Raw genomic sequence first — 22118 nt, 5'->3', positions numbered from 1 at the left:
AACAACTTCAGGTTCAAAAGCATCACACAGACAGAGAGAGAGAGAGAGAGGCTTTGTTTCTCCCTCCCCCCAGCTTTTGAAAGCATCTTGTCTCCTCATTGGTCATTTTGGTCAGGTGCCAGCGAGGTTATCCTAGCTTCTTAACCCTTTACAGGTGAAAGGGTTTTTCCTCTGGCTAGGAGGGATTTTAAAAGGTGTTTACCCATCCCTTTATATTTATGACACATGCAGTACTTGTAACTATATCATCATACCAATTATGGACCAAGCCTGCTCCCTTTGAAATTATTTGCAAGACTCCCAATTAATTTAGTGGGGGCAGAAGCCAGCCTTAGTCCAATACAATGGACAATTTCATCATCAAAAGGGGAAAAAAGCTGAAAACATTGGATGTAGTGGCCAAAAAAAAATTAATGGGAAACTAATAGATGAACAAAAGTATATCAGATTTCAAAGGGAAATACACATTAAAGATTTGTTTTTGAGAAATTATATTTCAACATATCAAAGACACATGCTTAAGAGTCCAAATAAAATGCTCTTCATATGTTGTTCCAGGAATTATATGTTTTTCTCTTACCTTTTTTGGTACAGAGAAGGGACACTTTGCTTCTGCTTTGACATGACTGCCTAAGTGTTGAAACAATAAAAATTAAAAACATATTATCAATTTACATATCATATTATATCAGCCCAATATAAGAGCAATTGGATCATTTGTTTAAACACAGCAAAATCAATCCACATGATACAATGAAACACAGGGAGCATTATATTGGGACACCAGAAATTGCACTGGCTTCCAGTTTGTTTCTGAAGGCAGTTAAAGGTGTTATTTTAGATCTATATAAAGCCTTTATGAATTGGGTGTTGCATATTTTAGCCCTGGTCTACACAACGAGTTTAGGTCGAATTTAGCAGCATTAGATCAATTTAACCGTGCACCTATCCACACGATGAAGCCATTGTCATTGACTTAAAGGGCTCTTAAAATCGATCTCTATACTCCACCCCGACGAGGGGATTAGCGCTGAAATCGACCTTGCCGGGTCAAATTTGGGGTAGTGTGGATGCAATTCAACAGTGTTGGCCTCCGGGAGCTGTCCCAAAGTGCTCCATTGTGACCGCTCTGGACAACACTTTCAACTCCGATGCACTAGCCAGGTACACAGGAAAAGCCCCGGGAACTTTTGAATTTCATTTCCTGTTTGGCCAGCACGGCAAGCTCACCAGCACAGGTGACCATGCAGTCCCAGAATCATAAAAGAGCTCCAGCATGGACTGAACAGGAGGTACTGGATCTGATCGCTGTATGGGGAGACGAATCTGTGCTATCAGAACACCATTCCAAAAGACGAAATGCCAAAATATTTGCAAAAATCTCCGAGGGCATGATGGACAGAGGCTACAACAGGGACCCACAGCAGTGCTGCCTGAAAATTAAGGAGCTCAGGCAAGCCTACCAAAAAACCAAAGAGGCAAACGGCCGCTCCAGGTCAGAGCCCCAGACGTGCCACTTCTATGAGTTGCATGCAATTCTGGGGGAAAGGGGGGGCCCTACCACTACCCCACCCCTGTCCGTGGACACCTGCAAGTACTATCTCATGCAACAGGGATGAGGATTTTGGGGATGAGGAAGGTGAGGAGGAGGAGGATAGTGCACGGCAGGCAAGCGGAGAAACCGTTCTCCCTGACAGCCAGGAACTGTTTATCACCCTGGAGCCAATACCCTCCCAACCCTCCCAAGGCGGGCTCCTGGACAATGAAGCCAGAGAAGGCACCTCTGGTGAGGGTACCTTTGTAAATATAATACATGGTTTAAAAGCAAGAGTGTTTAATGATTAATTTGCCCTGAAGACATGGGATGCATTTGCAGTCAGTCCAGCTACTGGAAAAGTCTGTTAACATGTCTGGGGATGGAGCAGAAATCCTCCAGGGACATCTCCATGAAGCTCTCCTGGAGGTACTCCCAAAGCCTTTGCAAAAGGTTTCTGGGGAGGGCAGCCTTATTCCGTCCTCCATATTAGGACAAAAAGAAAAGGAGTACTTGTGACACCTTAGAGACTAACCAATTTATTTGAGCATAAGCTTTCGTGAGCTACAGCTCACTTCATCAGATGCATACTGTGGAAAGTACAGAAGATCTTTTTATACACACAAAGCATGAAAAAATGGGTTTTTACCACTACAAAAGGTTTTCTCTCCCCCCACCCCACTCTCCTGCTGGTAATAGCTTATCTAAAGTGATCACTCTCCTTACAGTGTATGATAATCAAGGTGGGCCATTTCTAGCACAAATCCAGGGTTTAACAAGAACATCTGGGGGGGGGGGTAGGAAAAACAAAGGGAAATAAGTTACCCCCCCCCCCCAGACATTCTTGTGGCCTTGTCCTTCCCTCCTCCACCACCCCACCTGGTGCTTCCCTTCTCCCCCACCCCTCCCGGGCTACCTTGGCAGTTATCCCCCTATTTGTGTAATGAATTAATAAAGAATGCATGATTTTGAAACAACAATGACTTTATTGCCTCTGCAAGCAGTGATCAAAGGGGGGAGGATGGTTGGCTTACAGGGAAGTAGAGTGAACCAAGGGGGCAGGTTTTCATCAAGGAGAAACAAAGAGAACTGTCACACCGTAGCCTAGCCAGTCATGAAACTGGTTTTCAAAGCTTCTCTGATGCGCAGTGTGCCCAGCTGTGCTCTTCTGATCATCCTGGTGTCTGGCTGCATGTAATCAGTGGCCAAGCAATTTTCCTCAACCTCCCATCCCACCATAAACGTCTCCCCCTTACTCCCACAGATATTGTGGAGCACACAGCAAGGAGCAATAACAATGGGAACATTGGTTGCGCTAAGGTCTAACTGAGTCAGTAAACTGCGCCAGCGAGCTTTTAAACATCCAAATGCACGTTCTACCACCATTCTGCACTTGCTCAGCCTATAGTTGAACAACTCCTTACTACTATCCAGGGTGCCTGTGTATGGCTTCATGAGCCATGGCATTAAGGGGTAGGCTGGGTCCCCAAGGATAACTATAGTCATTTCAACATCCCCAACAGTTATTTTCTGGTCTGGGAAGTAAGTCCCTTCCTGCAGCTGTTCAAACAGTCCAGAGTTCCTGAAGATGCGAGCGTCATGAACCTTTCCCGGCCATCCCACATTGATGTCGGTGAAACGTCCCTTGTGATCCACCAGTGCTTGCAGCACCATTGAAAAAGTACCCCTTGCCATTTATGTACTGGCTGCCAAGGTGGTCCGGTCCCAAGATAGGGATATGCATTCCGTCTATCGCCTCACCACAGTTAGGGAATCCCACTGCAGCAAAGCCATCCTCTATGACCTGAACATTTCCCAGAGTCACTACCCTTGATAGCAGCAGCTCAGCGATTGCATTGTCTACTTGGATCACAGCAGCCCCCACAGTAGATTTTCCCACCCCAAATTGATTCCCAACTGACCGGTAGCAGTCTGGCGTTGCAAGCTTCCAGAGGGCTATCGCCACTCGCTTGTGAACTGTGAGGGCTGCTCTCATCTTGGTATTCTTGTGCTTCAGGGCAGGGGAAAGCAAGTCACAAAGTTCCATGAAAGTGCCCTTATGCATGCGAAAGTTTTGCAGCCACTGGGAATCAACCCAGACCTGCAACACTTTGCACCAGTCTGTGCTTGTTTCCCAGGCCCAGAATTGGCGTTCCACTGCATAAGCCTGCCCCATTGCCACCAGGATGTCCAAATTGCCGGGGCCCATGCTTTGAGAGAAGTCTGTGTCCATGTCCTCATCACTCTCATCACCGCGCTGCCGTCACCTCCTCACCTGCTTTTGCAGGTTCTGGTTCTGCACATACTGCAGGATAATGCGAAAGGGGTTTACAATGCTCATAACTGCCACAGTGATCTGAGCAGGCTCCATGTTTGCCGTGGTATGGCATCTGCAGGTGAGCAGAGTTGCAGCAGAAGTGGTGGCTGACGACGGATGCCATGAGAATAGATATTTATAGAGAACGACGAGGACCTGCGAGGTGGATTCATGAGGGCAGGAGAGCGGAGTTGCAGCAGAAGTGGTGGAGGACAACGGTTAGTACCGCGCATATTTCCCGAGGAAGAACACACATACCCGGGAGCCCATGACAGACAACATGGAGAAATTCGATATTGAGACAACAGCAGCAGAGCAGAGTTGCAGCAGAAGCGGTTTATGACAATGGTTAGCAGTCCTACTGCACAGTCTGCTGCCAGCAGCACCCAGGACACGACAACAGTGGTGTAACTAAGCTGAGCTGAGCGGGCTGCACGCTTGCCGTGGTATGGCGTCTGCACGGAAAAAAGGCGCGAAACGATTGTCTGCTGTTGCTTTCATGGAGGGAGGGGTGACTGACGACGTACCCAAAACCACCCGCGACAATGTTTTTGCCCCATCAGGCACTGGGAGCTTAACCCAGAATTCCAATGGGCGGCGGAGACTGCGGGAACTGTGAGATAGCTACCCACAGTGCAATGCTCCTAAAGTCGACGCTAGGCACGGTAGTGAGGATACACTCCGCCGACTTAATGTGCTTAGTGTGGACATACGCAATCTACTTCTATAAAATTGACCAAATTTCATAGTGTAGACATACGCTTAGAGACTACCTCTTTCTTTATTAATTAACCCAACAGCTGAGATGTACTATCTGATCATTCCTAAATTCAGACATCTGAAGGCAAATAAATCTCTGTGAAGCTCTCTTGGTTCTTCCAGGTAGGTGAAAGATTTTTGTTGACACTTATTTGATAGAAAATGGCTTTTAGATTAAACAGAATTTTTTGCCAAAAGAATTTTGGTCTTTTGATGAAAATGCAGAAAGTTTCCAAGGAAAACGTTTATGCAACTGAAGAGTTCACATTTTTGTTGTAGGTTTTTGGGAGGGAGAGAATCGTTTCCCTACCAGTAGTATTGATTCTACAGTTCATTTGCCTCCTTGTGTCACATAGTCCAAGGTTCATTGACTTCAATGGGATTACTCACACTATGAGTCAAGTTATTCATGTGCATGACTGACAGTACCTGCAAATCATTAAACCCAGTCAATAAGAGAAAGACGTCTTGAATAAGATGAAATATGAACAAGACACCAATTGCTATGAAGATCTCAATATTTATTTACTATACCTATGGATTTGCTAAGAATGGAAGGCCAAATTATTGTTACCCATGTTTTTAAGTTTTTTTCTGTGTGTCTTGAGGGACTGATGAGCACAATATACTAGTGCATATATATAAAAATGAGAGGCTTTCTTAGATTTCAGTGACAGTACCACTTAAAATCTGGACAAGTTCTCAACCAAAACCATGTTAAAACATAAATCAATTTTGTGTTTCTCTTTTATATTAACCCAGATAATTTTCAGGCCAGCAGAGATATCAGGAATGTGGGCACATATAGAAATTAAAGGAAAATCAAATACAGGTCAGGCTTCAGGAAAAATCCTTGTTCTGGAAGAATGATAAATGTGTCCAGTGTTCTAAGAGGCAGTATTACACGCTGTTATAACATTGCACTGTACATAAGAACGGCCATACTGGGTCAGAACAAAGGTCCATCTAGCCCAATATCCTGTCTTCTGACAGTGGCCAATGCCAGGTGCCCCAGAGGGAATGAACAGAATAGGTAATCATCAAGTGATCCATTCTCTGTCACTCATTCCCAAACTTCTGGAAAACAGAGGCTAGGGACACCATCCCTTCCCATCCTGGTTAAGAGCCATTGATGGACCTATCCTCCATGAATTTATCTAGTTCTTTTTTGAACCCTGTTATAATCTTGGCCTTCACAACATCCTCTGGAAAAGAGTTCCATAGGTTGACTGTGCATTGTGTGAAGAAATACTTCCTTTTGTTTGTTTTAAACCTGCTGCCTATTAATTTCTTTTGGTGACCCCTAGTTCTCGTGTTATGAGAAGGAGTAAATAACACTTCCTTATCTGTATTACTAGATAGAGCAAAAAAAGAATGAAGTATACTAACTTATATTTATATTGTGCTTTTCATCCAGAAGGATCACAAAGTATTTTACAAACTTACTGTCACTTGCTGGTTTGAACTGGAGTAAACCGTGGATTCTCTGTAACATCTAGTCAAGATTTGAGGACTTCAGTAACTGAGGCCGTGGGTCTACTACAGGAATGGGTAGGTGAAAGTCTGTGGCCTGCAATGTGCAGGAGGTCAGACTATATGATCATGATGGTCCCTTTTGGCCTTAAAGTCTATGAGTCTAATTTAAACTTATACACAAAATACTGTAGAGAGAGTAAAATACTGTACACTAGGGGTTTTCAACCTGTGGTCTGTGGACCCCTGGGAATTTCCAAAGGAGTCTGCACCTCCTTTTGAAATTTTGTAGGGGTGTACATATGAAAAAAGGTTTGAAAACCACTGCCGTATACCATGCACACTATGGTGAAAGACAAAATGATAAATACCCTTGCATCTATTTGAAAATTTAAGATTTTTTTTTTACATAAACAGAATGTAATTCAACTAGGAATTTGGCTAGGCTACTGGAATTAACACTTCTGTTGCAAAAAGGCTATGGGCCCTACTCAGGCCACTGGTGGTCAGGAACTAAATTCTATGTATCACTGGAAAGATGGAAGAGATGAATGGCCATAATGGATGAATACACAAATAAATCCAGCTCTGCAGTAAACTGGCATAACTCCAGTGACATGAATAGAGTTAGAATCATAGAAGATTAGGGTTGAAAGAGACCTCAGGAGGTCATCTAGTCCAACCCCCTGCTCAAAGCAAGATCAATACCAACTAAATCATTCCAGCCAGGGCTTTGTCAAGCCGGGCCTTAAAAACCTTTAAGGATGGAGATTCCACCACCTCCCTAGGTAACCCATTTCAGTGCTTCACCCTCCTAGTGAAATAGTGTTTCCTAATATCCAACCTAGACCTCCCCCACTGCAACCTGATACCATTGCTCCTTGTTCTGTCATCTGCCACCACTGAGAACGGCCGAGCTCCATCCTCTTTGGAACCCCCCTTCAGGTAGTTGAAGGCTGCTATCAAATCCCCCCTCACTCTTCTCTTCTGCAAACTAAACAGTTCCCTCAGCCTCTGCTCGTAAGTCATGTGCCCCAGCCCCCTCGTCATTTTCGTTACCCTCCGCTGGACTCTCTCCGATTTGTCCACATCCTTTCTGTAGTGGGGGGCCAAAAACTGGATGCAGTACTCCAGATGTGGCCTCACCAGTGCCGAATAGAGAGAAATAATCACTTCCCTCTATCTGCTGGCAATGCTCCTACTAATGCAGCCCAATATGCCATTAGCCTTCTTGGCAACAAGGGCACACTGCTGACTCATATCCAGCTTCTCATCCACTGTAATCCCCAGGTCCTTTTCTGAAGAACTGCTGCTTAGCCAGTCGGTCCCCAGCCTGTAGCGGTTAATGGGAGTCTTCCATCCTAAGTGCAGGCCTCTGCACTTGTTCTTGTTGAACCTCATCAGATTTTTTTTGGCCCAATCCTCCAATTTGTCTAGGTCACTCTGGACCTTATCCCTACCCTCCAGTGTATCTACCTCTTCCCCCAGCTTAGTGTCATCTGTGAACTTGCTGATGGTTCAATCCATCCCTTCATCCAGAACATTAATGAAGATGTTGAACAAAACCGGCCCCAGGACCAACCATTTTATACTGGCTGCCAACTAGACATTGAGCCGTTGATCACTATCTGTTGAGCCCAACAATCTAGCCAGCTTTCTATCCACCTTATAGTCCATTCATCCAATCCATACTTTTTTAACTTGCTGGCAAGAATACTGTGGGAGACCGTATCAAAAGCTTTGCTAAAGTCAAGATATATCACAACCACTGCTTTCCCCATATCCACAGAGCCAGTTATCTCATCATAGAAGGCAATCAGGTTGGTTGTACCAGTTTACACTGAATTTGGACCATAATACTTAAATATTTCAATGGTTTCTTAATTATGGTTACCACTTTCTAGCTAGCTATCAAATGTAACAGATAACTCAAACTTGAGAATGGGAAATGGGGGGAGAAGGGTGCATATTGGGCTCAGAATCCTACAACGAAAAACTAAACAGTGAACCATATGTTGTTCTGTTGATAAATATCCCCCATGGAAAACATGCAAACACTTTTTTAAAATAAGAAGAGACATTATTATTGTTCAAACCCGACTGGCCATACATTTACACAATCATTATTCCGCTCTGTGCGATCTGGGCCAAATTCTCAGCTGATTTACAACTCTGTTGAAATTAATGTGGTAGCCTGGAGTTTATGTTGTATAAAAATTGGTGTAAAAATCTATCCTGCTTTGTTTGAAAACAGATTGCAAAATTCTATTCTCACGGAATTAACACTTCTGTTACAAAACAGACACTTTGCCAATCTCAGTAATGTAAGTATGTTCTCCCTAAATGTATGGAACTCCTAGGGAAATTCCTAAGCAGTTCCACTCGTGTAAGGAGTGCAGAATATCAGAGTGAATAATGAGAGTGAAGTTGTAAGAGACATTAGCCTCACTGTGAAATTTACATTACGTCATGCATACATATGTTTATGTGAATGCAAACACAGATACCTTTCTACACTCAGAACACAAAATTCACTAATGGAAATACCATCCTTCATTGCTATAGCTCCGTTCACCTCTCTGAAGCACATATGGAGCACACACTAGCTGTCCCTTACCCTTTCACTACAAGGGCAGGTAATGTGGATGCATTTTTATTCTTCCAGTCAGAATGCAGATTCAGCCACTTTCGATGGTGTAGTTGCTCATTTTCTTGTACAATTTTTGTTGCAGATGGCCCCCTGAAACAAATAAAAACAGTCCATGGATCTTCAAATATCTTTGACTCTGACTATCCATACATTAAATTGATGGGAGGGAAAGATGCTTTAGTACTTCCCCTTTATGCCAAAGTCAGGCCATTGAATGATACTCCAGATCTGCAGATGGTTGCGAGACAGGTTTTGGCCAGTCAGACCTACTCACATTTTACTGTTATTCATGATAAATGTTCTAACAAGTGGAAGTGGGAAATGGAAATGGCAAAAGTTCTCTGGTGGCAGAAAATGTAAGCATTATTTCACATCTACTTTATTCATTACTATTACATTTTGGTCATAATGCTCAGAATCACATCCAAGCTTTTTCTTCCCACAAATTTCCTTTCCAAGCAATTTTCAGTTACCCACTATGTGTCTGTTTAGCTCATATTGCTTCCACAAGATATAATCAGGAATGATGATCACTGTATGGATTGATTTTATTCATACTGATCAACAGACACAGGAAAATTTCAGAACATATCAAAATAGAGTCTCTTAAACGGAAGTAGCAGATAATCAGATTTGGCAGGTTGGTAAGATCAATTTTCCCCCCCTTTTTTTCCTGGTAAGTAAGACTTTCATCTCTCTCTTTGAAGCTCTTCATTGTAAGGTTACTTATACAAAGAATCAAGCCCTCAGGTACTTACCTGATTCTAGATTCAACAACTGCTTGGTCAAAAAATTATACATTTTTCTCCTGAATTAATTTGTACAAGATGCCGTTTAAAAAAAACTGAAAAGATTTTTTTTAAACCATTTACGCATTAGACAAGCAGGTCAATTTAAGGGAACATCAGATCATTCTGCCCCAGAATACAAATGCCTTTTAATAAAAAAAATTAGCAGATTCTCAAACAGCAGGAAGATTCTTCATGGATTTGGATTTCAAAAGATATGGTGCCTATGTGCAGTAACATGAAAGCTGTGTAAACATAGTGATCATTTGTTAAATTTTATCATTTCATTTCAGGCGATTTTGCACTCTTGAAATATTGCAGAAAAGGATCTAGGGGTTATAATGGACGAGAAGCTGAATATGAGTCAACAGTGTGCCCTTGTTGCCAAGAAGGCTAACGGCATTTTGGGCTGTATAAGTAGGGGCATTGCCAGCAGATCGAGGGACGTGATCATTCCCCTCTATTCAACATTGGTGAGGACTCATCTGGAGTACTGTGTCCAGTTTTGGGCCCCACACTACAAGAAGGATGTGGAAAAATTGGAAAGAGTCCAGCGGAGGGCAACAAAAATTATTAGGGTGCTGGAGCACATGACTTATGAGGAGAGGCTGAGGGAACTGGGATTGTTTAGTCTGCAGAAGAGAAGAATGAGGGGGGATTTGATAACTGCTTTCAACTACCTGAAGGGGGGTTCCAAAGAGGATGGATCTAGACTGTTCTTAGTGGTACCAGATGACAGAACAAGGAGTAATGGTCTCAAGTTGCAGTGGGGGAGGTTTAGGTTGGATGTTAGGAAAAGCTTTTTCACTGGGAGGGTGGTGAAGCACTGGAATGGGTTACCTAGAGAGGTGGTGGAATCTCCTTCCTTAGGAGTTTTCAAGATCAGGCTTGACAAAGCCCTGGCTGGGATGATTTAGTTGGGGATTGGTCCTGCTTTGAGCAGGGGGTTGGACTAGATGACCTTGTACGGAGAGACTTTGGTAAACCAGTAAAGTGCCTGAAACCACTATGGCTTATTGCTAAAAGCAGCCAAGTCAGCAGGCTGTAAATTGGCCATTCAGTTTAACCAAGGCAGGAGGGGAAGGGGGTTTTTGGGTGCCACAGAGAGGGCAGCTTGACCCCGCACCCCTCCTGATAAGAATTGTGTTGAGTTGCTGATACATGCATTTTAGAAGAGCAGGATGTGCCCCAGGAATGTCTATTAGGGCCTCAAGGCTGCAAACTCTGGAAAAACTCACACCTGGTTAATCGATAATCAGAAGGAACCTCTTGCTTGACCATTGAAACTGCTTACTTAACAAGTTTGCTTTAAGGGACATGTCATTCTATTACTAATGTATAAATAAGGGGGAAAAGTCTGAGGTGGTGGGACTCTTCAGGACTGGACTCTCCCTCTGGATGCATCTTGTGTTCCCCACCGGCAGATGGGCTGCCGCTGTGCCACTCGAGAGCCGCACTCAGCTTTGGTAATTATCAAGGGTTGGGGGTGTTTTACTAACCTGTTGCGGACGTGTGTATAAGTGCTTGAGACTAAGAAAGGTTTAGCTTTAAGTGAAAGCACTCGTGTTGTCCTGTTTGTGCCAGCCATCTATTGGTCGGATGGCCGTGTCTCCCCTGATTTATTTCCTGACACCACCTCGCACAGAGTAAAAGTTACCAAGAGTTTTGGGTTGAAAGAACCCTGGGTAACAACCTCCTGAGGTCCCTTCCAACCCTGATATTCTATGATTGCTCTTCTGCAAAACATTTGGCAAAATTGGCTATTTTTTTATCTTAAAACCCTTCAGAAACACACATTTCTGAATATTTGCTCTTGTGCTGTGAATTTGAAAAGAGTTCCATATGTAGCTCTACAACATGAGTTAACTAACAAAATACCAGATCCTGAAGTCCAGTCAAACTGTACAGGGTACAGCTCAGGTGCACTAAAGTTTGCCTTTATGCTCCCTTGATCCTGAGCTCTCTATATGTTGGAGTGGTTCCCAAGCATAAGTAAGAGCAGGTACTCTAGAGTCATTTATGCTAGCTGCGATCAGCTCCAGGAAGCTGAACAGCAGGCAGCACCTGGCAGGGCATACAGAAGCCTCCATCATGTTCCATTGCCCCTGGTCCCATGCATCCTTCTCCAGTAGCAGAAAGGCAAGGCTATGTTCAGGCCTAGGTAACATCAAAGCGCAGTGGGACTGTGCAGTTCCATAGCGATCTATATGACAGACACCCCAGGGCCAAAAATTTTGCCCCTCCCAAAAAGGGGGACCAAGCTGAAATTAAGGGTATATATATTAGAAAGAAAGAAAGAAAATCTTAGGAGGACACACACACAGACAGAAAACTGAATAGTAATAGGGAAGACACAGGCAAAGGAAAAATGTGTAAGGGGGGGCTAGTTCCAGATATTACAAACTTTTAGATTTAGATTGACAAACTTTAAACTGATAAATAGATGTAACATCCTCTGGCAAAAGCAAGTTTTTGTTTGCGGTTAAAGACATCAGATAAATGTTGGAAGATTCAGAAGAGGTACCTAAAGCAGCTTTCTGTCTGGAGCTGGAGCTAAAGCAGTGCAATGGACTACCACTGAAAATCTTTCAAAGCTGGTGAAACTAGAGGCAAAAACTCACCCAATTGTGATTTTACTAAGGTGGGTGGCAAGGGTCTAGGGAAAATAAGTGGGAAGAAAAAATAAAACCCTGTTATTACAATCGTTATTTAAGTGTTGACAATGTGCTTAGGAATGATGCTCCCATTTCGGCAAAGTGCTCAAGCATGTGCTTAACTTTTAGCATGTACTTAAGTCCCATTGACTTAAGTGTCACTATGTATTGATTAGTTAGACATTGGAAAGGGGGGGAAAAAACAAGCACAGTGGAAGTTATGACTAAAGAGAAATAGTTCTGTATATATTATTAAGGGCCTGATTGTGCCTTCCCCATACACCCAAAACTCCCATTAAAGTCAGTGGAAGATTTGGGTACATAAGAAATGCAGGATCTGCACTAAGAAGCACACGTGGACAGTGAAGATGAATGATGAACAATATATTGTATTTCAAAAAAAGTTCTGACCTTGCCTGAGCAATGGGTGTAAGAAGAAAACATGATGGATTCTCAGATTCTGCCAAGATGCCTTTAAGCTTCCAATGAAACATTCAACTCTCAGACTTGTTTCCTCATCAAGATTTTTTTTAATGACAATCTAAAGCCATGATGAAGAAAAATCTGGCTTTCCTCAACAGAAAAAATCTGCAGGAATGACTTGTTCAAGATTCTAAAAAACTGTTACACATAAAGAGTTTTAAAAAAGTGTAAAAAAATCCAATGCCATTTTCCTTTAAACTGAAGTTAGACAAAAGTCATAAGTAGGTTTGGAAAAATACAGATATTCAGGGCTACTGCACAATTAGTGAACCACAAACAAACTGATTCATAGTTTAATTGTATTTTTAAGCATCTTACAGTTTCTAATGCTTGATTTCTCCCCCCACCTAGGAAATCTGTTACTATTTGGGCCTTTCCTGGAAAACTAATTTGTTTTTCAGACCCATCCATTTGATCTAATACAGAAGTTTCTGTTATGTCCAAGACCACGCTTCTACTCAGAAGATTATAGAGTCCCTAAGCTTGATAGCTAAGGAATCCTTTATGGGAGAAGAGAGGGATAACACTTAATATACTTTAAAATAAATCACTTATTTAATGTTAAAAAATAAAATTCCTTCTTGTACTTTTTTAATTATACATGTGGGAAATTACGTTAAATTATATATTATACACACACACACGTAGTAGTAGTAGAGAGTTTGGGGTTTTCTAATTGATACTGACCATCAGAAGCTTGTTAACCTGTAAAAATGTAAAGATAAAACTGGACTTCAGTTATAGAATTTAACAGTCTGAGTCCAAGTTTTCAAGTCTGCTAAACAAAACAAATAGCTAGAGGAACCTGGGAGTCTACATCTGTCCAACAGACAACTAAATATAGATTGGAATGGTTCCACTAAATGATATTTTCAGACTTACACCTCTTGAGCCCAGCCATTATCTGTTATTATGCTAACAACTCTGCCTGTGTATCCACTAAATAAGTTGCTGTTTTTGATATGTTTGAATTGCTATATGAAGGAGAGGACATAGCTCATAAATGGCTCCAGACACCTCATGGTTTTCCTGTAAAGAATGATCTATTAGCCATAAAAATTAGCAATATGGTACATCATGCTCTATGTCAGCAGTGAGTTAGTTTGCCAGGTCTGCATCAACTAAAGTCTAACAATAACTCAAATTCTGGATTCCAGCCAATGGAAGGAAGAATAACCAAAAAAAAAAAAAAATCAGGAAAAATGTCCAAGGGCCTAGAGATTGCTCCTGCATCTTTCTCATAGGGCAGCATATGGCATTAGGCTATTTTTAAATCTGAGCTATATTACAATTACAGTGGTTTAAAACAGGTAGCATCCATTGGTTAGCTTACTATACAAGTTGTTGATGATCGACTAAGCATGCTTTTTGGCAATGGCTGTCAGTGCTACCATATGGAAATACTCTCAGCAGGACTGGCAGAATTAATTAGACTCTGAGGTCCTGTCCTTGGATTCTGTCCATTGTATGGTTTCCTTCTCTAATCTCCTCTGGGCATATTAAACAATTATCACTCCATGATCTACTAGCCAGCAGCGGTTGCTAGTAAGCACTTTTAAAACAGTTTTCACCTCATCAGATGAAGGCTCTTCTGCAGCAAAGAGCTTCTACCTCCTGTATCTGCTTATGGTAAACAGACACAGCTGTCTCCTTCTATTAATTTCCAGTATTTTCTCATTTCCCCTTCCATCTCCTCCAACAATGTTCACAAAACCATTTTGTTTAACATTTTTGACCTGTCTTCTTTGTATGAAGAATCTGCCATGAGCAACTTCTCCATTACTTCATAATTTTGTAGAATGGTGTTTTATCCATTGTGTGACTTTCACCAAATATGTAATTTATAAAATATATAATTCAGAAAAATGTATTTTTAAACATGAACATCATCATGCCAGTTGATGGATGCAAGCTTATATTACCCCAGTGGTTCTCGAACTGTGGCTCGGGACCCCTTTTTAATGGGGTCGTCAGGGCTGGTGTTAGACTTGCTGGGGCCCAGGGTCGAAGCCCAAGCCTGAGCCCCCGACTCTGGGCAGCAAGGCTTGGGCTTCAGCTTCAGCCCTGGGCGGCGGGGCTGGGGCTTTGGCTTCAGCCCTGGGTGGCGGGGCTGAAGCCCGTTGGCTTTGGCTCTCCTATCCCCTCAGGGCAGTGTGGCTTGGGTGGGCTCAGGCTTCAGTCCCCCGTGCTGGGGTCATGTAGTAATTTTTGTTGTCAGAAGGGGGTCGCAGTGCAATGAAGTTTGTAAATCTCTGTATTACCCCAAATATTGTGTGATCTTAATAAGGTAAAACAAACAGACTGTAGCTAACCTATGCTTTGTATTTATAAAAAGAAGTAATTCCAGATTATATTCTATAATAATATATCCATTCACCACCATTAAAAGGACACTATCCATTTGAATGCTCTGAAAGTGACTAAGTATTAAATCTAGTTCCTGATGCCCCCTCTTCCCCATTCCACAAACCTAGGCATAGTGGACAGGGCCAGGGACACAGTTTGGAGCAGGAGTAGCATGGTATGACTCAGGTCGGGCCTGTGGTGGAGTTTCTGGGCAGCTCTGCAGCCCAGAGGCAGCCATAATACCTACAGAGGCCCCTGTATCATGATCAATGGAAATGGAGTCAGAGTGCCCATGTTCCCTGCAGGGGCTGTTATTGACACGACAACAAGGGAACAGGGAATGAGTGGAGTTAGGCTGGAAGCAACTTGACCACATGAACAAAGCAGTGCACAAGAATTAATAATGTTCCACTTCTTCAACTTAACCTGCTCTATTCAGCTTCACTCTTTGCTAACAAGAGAGCCCTCAAGCTTGTGAGGGTGCAGAGATGGCCACTTAAGCCACTCCCATTTCCTGGCTGCAAGATCCATAGTGCACCTCTTACAGATATGGCACAGAATTTCACCCATGGAATACAACCTGGACAAAGGAAGCAAATTGTTTCTTCCCTAACTTCTCTCAGGGTTAGTCATCTGAGGTTTTATTTTTAACTCTAGAAGGTACAAGGATTTTGATCAACAGTGTGATTTTCAAGTGTGTTTTTTGTTATTTGTTTGTTTTTTAAAGACATACACGCTTTTGGAGAACTTCCTACAGTTTTGACTGGACTCTCTCTGCCCTGTGCTGATTGGCTATTTGCACCAACCCTTCCCTTTTCCCTCCCTCACAGTCTCTTCACTTTAGCATCACTACACATCATCTACTCCCCTGGCCTTTCCCCCACACCCCTTTCCCTTTTCTTTTCTTTCTATTGAATGATTCCTTGCTAAATAAACTCCATCCCCCATGCCCCTCCACAAAAAATATTGTGGAACTCACACTATACTTGCTGCCATCACAGTATTCAGTCTGTTTATAAGAATCTTGTATGTTCTACCCTTTTCCCCATCCTATGGATGTCTTGTCTACTTACATTGTAAGCTGTTCAGGGCAGGGAACCATCTACTGTCGTTTGTACAGTGCCTAGCACAATGGGACCGCATTCTTGGATCTTAGACATTACCATACTAAACCTGTTTAATAATAAAGTATTTTGGAGATATGCACACTTCATAAAGAAGAAGAAGAGCTTGCACTTCTTGCAAGGTTTCCTAACATTTGATTGGCTTATATCTCAAAAATTACCTGGCCCAGAAACTCCAAGTTTGTTTTAATCTGTTGACATTGGCACTAATTTAATTACTCTCACCATTAAAACTTTATACCCTATTTCCAGTCTGAATTTGTCTAGCTTTAACTTCCAGCATTGGATTGTGTTGTACCTTTCTCAGCTTGATTGAAGAGCCAATAATTAAATATTTGTTCCCCAGTAGATACTTATAGACAGTAATCAAGTCAACCCTTTTAACCTTCTCTTTGTTAAGCTAAATAGATGGAGCTCTTTGGTCTATCACTATAAGGCAAGTTTTCTAGTCTTTTAATTATTCTTAAAAAGAAAAGGAGTACTTGTGGCACCTTAGAGACTAACCAATTTATTTGAGCATAAGCTTTCGTGAGCTACAAAAGCTTATGCTCAAATAAATTGGTTAGTCTCTAAGGTGCCACAAGTACTCCTTTTCTTTTTGCGGATACAGACTAACACGGCTGCTACTCTGAAACCTTAATTATTCTTATGTCTCTTCTCTGAATCCTCTCCAATTTACCAACATCCTTCTTGAATTGTGGGCACCAGAACTAGACACAATATTCCAGTAGTGGTTGCACTAATGCCAAATAGAGAGGTAAAATAATAACCTCTCTACTCCTACTCAAGATTCCCCTGTTAATGCATTCCAGGATCGCAATAGCTCCTTTGACCACTGCGTCACACTGTGGGAGCTCATGTTCAGTTAATTATCCACAATGAACCCCAAATCTTTTTCAGAGTCACTGCTTCCCGGGATAAAGTCCCCCATCTTATAAGTATGCTCTACATTCTTTGTTCCTAGATGAATCCATTTACATTAAAATGTATTAAAACATTAAAATGTGGTGATTACTAAGATCAGATTCTCCAACAGAGTCCATGAAGAGCTGAGCAGCTCTGCCAGAATCAATGTGCCATTATAATACCCCATGATAGTACCTGTATGGAACTACTGAAATGCATTATGAGGTCATTATAATAACCACATGATTCCAGGGTTCCATTAGAATACCTACATGAATACACAGACCATATGTGTGTAACTGAATAGTCCTGTGGGTATTATAAGATCTGAATGGATACATATAGCTTGAATGAATGATGTTAGAATTTCTGAGCTTCAGACCAGTCAGCATGGCAGCTAGCTGAAGCCTCAACTTATGGGTTTCTTAACCCACAAAACCCCCATAGCATGTAAAATTTATGTCCAGAACTGCAGATAATAAAGTTTTATAATGCTGTTCTGTTTTACTCAGTGACTCCATGGTGCTCTGATGGTAATACTAAATTATTAGTTAGCTATATAGTTATAGTTATTGAGTTAGCTATATAGTGAAGGCAAGGCCTATGGATTTTCAAAAGCACCTAAGGGACTTAGAGGCCTAAGGCCCATTTTCAAAATGAAATGGGATTTAGGCTGCTAACACCCAGATCCTCAAAGGTATGTCAATGGGAATTAGGTGACTAAAGACTTTGAAGATCTGAGCCTCAGTTATTTTTTTAAAACGGGACTTTGATGCATTTGAAAATTTCACCCCATATCAATACTGCACAGATGTCTAGATCAATACATCTCTTTTAGAAAACTACAATGGACATCAGAGGTAACATGGTAGTGTAACAGAGCTGATTTTTAAAATCTAAGAACATTCTCAACAAAATAATTATGTTGGAGTTAAAGTTGAAACTAGGCATCTATAACACCAAAAAGCCAAGAAATTCTGTGTTAAGGTTACACTTAAATAGCAGTATATCAAAGAGTACTATGGAACTTTCAGAGCATGGTAGTAAGGTCCACATGGCCAGTTAGTGCATGGAAAGCTAGTTCGCTGTACATTCATATCCTGGTTTGCCATGCATTAAGTCTCCATGTAGACAAGGCCTTACACTTCTGAATCTAGCACTGACTGTGAGGTGCGTGTTCTATTATGTAGGACTACAGCAATTTGGATGATATTACATACTTACCCAACAAAAAGGAGTTAAAGTACAATTATTGTCAGAAAAGTGACAGATTATTACTTAAAATTGCTTCTTGTTTGAATTCAGTCTCATATCTGCATACTTTACAAACAAAAATAAGTTTTTAATGGCTCTTTACTCTTGTTAGAAATACAGAGACAATACAGCTAAGAAAGAGTAATCTGGAAGCTATCTGGATTTGCACTTCAACAGAATTTACTAAATTCAAGATACAGAACTACTATAACAGGGTGCTCTGCCCTTTTCAGAGCCAGGGATCATATCACATCACTATGTTGCACTATAACAAACTGTAGAAAAAATACAATCTGTATGGAAGTAGTATTGACTGTCAGCCAGGCAAATAGCCTGAGTTTAGTACAATAGGCAGAAACTGGGTTATTTTTTATGTTGCTCCAGCTACCAGAGGTCAAGTTTATAATATGTACATTTTCAAACTGACTGATGTTTTAGAATCTGTCATTTAGAAACGTTATTCATGTGTATTTGGAACCAATTGCTAAATTCATCTAACAGAACCACATTTCATTATCCTTAAATTCTATTCATTTGTTTGCGGTTAATAAATTCTCAATACTTAAAATAAACAAACAAACAAAGATCCATAAGCAGTTAAAACAGGGGTTGGCAAACTTTTTGGTCCAAGGGCCACATCTGGGTATGGAAATTGTATGGTGGACCATGAATGCTCATGAAATTGGGGGTTGGGGTGCAGGAGGGGGTGAGGGATCCAGCTGTGGGTGTGGGCTCTGGAGTGGGGCCAGAAATGAGGAGTTCAGGGTGCGGGAGAGGGCTCTGGCAGGGGGTTGGGGTGCAGGCTCCGGCTGGGGGTGCGGGCTTTGGAGTGCAGGAGGGTGCTCTGGGCTGGGACTGAGGGGTTCGGAGGGTGGGACAGGGATCAGGACTGGGGCAGGGGGTTGGGTCATGGGAGGGGGTCGGAGGTGCAGACTCCGGGCAGTGCTTACTTCAAGCAGCTCCTGGAAGCAGCGGCATGTCCCGCTTCCGGCTCCTACACGGAGGCCCGACCAGGCGGGTCTGTGTGCTGCCCTGTCTGCAGGGCGCTGCCCCTGCAGCTCCCATTGGCTACGGTTGCCAGCCAATGGGAGCTATGGGGGCAATGTGTGGAGCCCCCTGGCTGCCCCTCTGCATAGGAGCTGGAGTGGGAACATGCTGCTGCTTCTGGGAGCCACGCAGAGCCACAGAGTGGCATGGCATGCACTGGAGCATTGGAGCAGGGCAAGCCCCGGACCCTGCTCCCCGGCAGGAGCTCAAGGGCCAGATTAAAACATCTGAAGGGCCGCATGCGGCCCCCAGGCCATAGTTTGCCCACTCCTGAGTTAGAAAGCCATTCCTTCTATGTTCTAAAGATTACAGAGCACTGGGACTTATCATCTGGGAATTCACTACTAAATAAAACTATGATTTCTATCTTGAACAACTGTACAGAGAAGAAAAGTACCATGTACTACCTTTCCTTGTAATTTCAGGCATAAGGTAACATAGGCTCACATAAACTATTATTAAACAAACTTATATCTATATAACAAATGCCCTCTGTATAATGGCATCATACAGGTGGCATTTATTTGTTTAGATCTTTAAATTTATTCATGGTGGTGGGGAATGTAAATCACAAAATATTCCCTTTTTAAAATCACTTTCTGATCTGGTTTATTATGAATGTCCATGCACACAAAAAAAGTTTTGCTCAAGATGTTATTACCCTTAGAGCAGAATGTGACTATTGCAAGGGAAAAACATTTGTCATTGATATTTTCTTGCCTTATATAATATATATTCTAACTTAATATATAATCCATCCTACTAAATTGTGTCTGGAAATAAGCAACCTACTGACAACACGCCAAATGTTATCAGTCTACTATTACAGGCTTTCTTGTTAGAGGCCATTTTATATCTAATAAACCATAGAGGATGTCAATGGCAAACAGGCGAGGTATATGACTTGAAGTGTGATTTCAAAGCAATTTGAAATCCTGAAAACATTACATCATCTCGTCCCTCTCCCTGCCAATGCAGAAAATGTTCACATAAGTGATGTATTTACTGCCAACCTGGCTTAAGGTCTAAAGAAGAATTAAATATGTTATAGTCGTTCAAATTCCTTCTTTCCACAACTGGTTCTGGTAAATGTATTGTGTTCCTCATTTTTCTCAAAGACCTCCTTCAAAGATAATTTATGCCATTATTGGCTCTGTCACTGTGTAATGAAAATAAACTGAGAAAATGAAGCTTCAGATGACTGACAGAATTTTGCCTCAAGAGTAGGAAAAAAGAACCTGACTTCAGTTTTCTGAAGAATCAGGAGACATCAACTTTTATTGTTAGAGATAGGCACAAGCCACAAACTTGGGTTCTGGATCTGAATTTCTCAACATCTCTTACATGGTTACTCATCACTGCCAAAAAAACTTTATTATGCATTCTACCCTTTTATAAAATAGCTTTGAAAGGGCTGAAATTTTTATCTCACATAGTGACTTAGAAGTGACAGAGTTAAATAATTACTTATTTAATGGGGACAGAAATTGGAAATTTCCAGTCACGTTGTTTCAGTGTCATTTTCCCAATTGGGAAGAGGAGGTGTTCTTTGCCCTTCTATGGGGAAGGGAAGTATGACTTTACAAACTTACAAACATCCTGAGATCCATTGGGAAAATTCTGATTCAGGACCAGTCGGGCTAAACATTTTTAATTCCTGTATTAGATAATTGTATATTAATCCTATAATAAGCTGTACTTCCCCTTTATCCAAATTCTTATCCTATCTGTGATTATATGATTCCATTAGAAAGGAGACTAGCATGCTCTATTATGTCCAGAGCATTGTTTCTGCAATCTCTAGAGCTACAGAATTTCTGTTAACCCAATGGGGCTTGAGGAATGCATTTGTCAAGGCTGAATCCCCACGCTGTCACTCTGAGTGCAGAAGGTGGGGGCAAGCAAGGATTCTAAAAATTAATACTTGACACTCCAGGCTTGTATTAAGCTCCCAAGGTTACAGCTTTTCTCTGACCTTGGCTTGGTAAACATTGCCACCACCCAAATGCAAAAAAACCCCTTAGACCCAGGAAGGAGCACTTGGGAATTCCTCCCTGTGGGGTACCCTCAAGCCCTCCCTCCCCCCCGCCCCAGGGAAGAGCTGAGAGAGAAAACAAAGGAAAGTAGCTGTTGCCACAAGCTAATCAAACAGCATATGCACAAACCAATTAGGACACTAAAAATCCAATCCTATTCTTAAAAAAGGTAAATTTTATTAAAAACAAAAAGAAAGAAACTACATCTGGAATTTAGGCTTTTTGCTAGATTTTAAAAGAGCAATTCCCAGAATCAAGCACCCAAAATAGCTTTCTTGGGGGTTCAGCTTAAAAGTTACAAGGAAACAAAAGCATCTGGAGTCAGCAGAGAGGAGTCCACAAGCCAATAAGAAATAAAAGAAATAACCCTAATCGCATCTTTTTAGACATTCCCTAATTTTACTTACATATCTGAGGCTCCAGATAAGTAGGTTCAAGGTATGAATTGATAATCTATAATCATACCTGGTTTAAAGCTGGTTACAGCATTACTGCTCTGTGTCCCTGCAGCCCAGAGAAACAACAAACAAAAGGAAAGTTTCTTTCCCAATTTTAAAAAGTTCTAAATTCTCATTGGCTCTTTTGGTCAGGTGCCCACTCCTTATCTTTTACCTGTGGGTTTGTTAACCCTTTACAGGTAAAGCAAACAGAGAACAGACCAGGAGGGATTTTACAGCTAACTGGCTGGCTGGGTGTCCATTAAAGGGAACTACTCCCCCGCCCTTCATGTATCACAGCATTTTTAAC

General features: G+C 41.9%; 1 protein-coding gene across 2 annotated transcripts in view; it reads right to left on the bottom strand.

Moving 5' to 3' along the window:
• CORIN (corin, serine peptidase) overlaps positions 1-22118 on the bottom strand; it is a 308207-nt gene that overhangs the window by 16840 nt on the left and 269249 nt on the right. For both annotated transcript variants that reach the window (XM_007071024.4, XM_043544404.1), the window contains exons 17-18: positions 8701-8823; positions 581-630 (exon numbers count right to left, since the gene is read on the bottom strand). In XM_007071024.4, coding sequence (XP_007071086.3) covers positions 581-630; positions 8701-8823 — 173 coding nt within the window. The remainder of the gene's footprint in view (positions 1-580; positions 631-8700; positions 8824-22118) is intronic.

Source organism: Chelonia mydas, chromosome 4 (assembly GCF_015237465.2).
Source record: "Chelonia mydas isolate rCheMyd1 chromosome 4, rCheMyd1.pri.v2, whole genome shotgun sequence".
In the NCBI taxonomy this organism is placed as follows: Eukaryota; Metazoa; Chordata; order Testudines; family Cheloniidae; genus Chelonia; species Chelonia mydas.
Note: the sequence above shows the minus strand (reverse complement) of the source record. Positions and strands in the feature narration are given on the sequence as shown.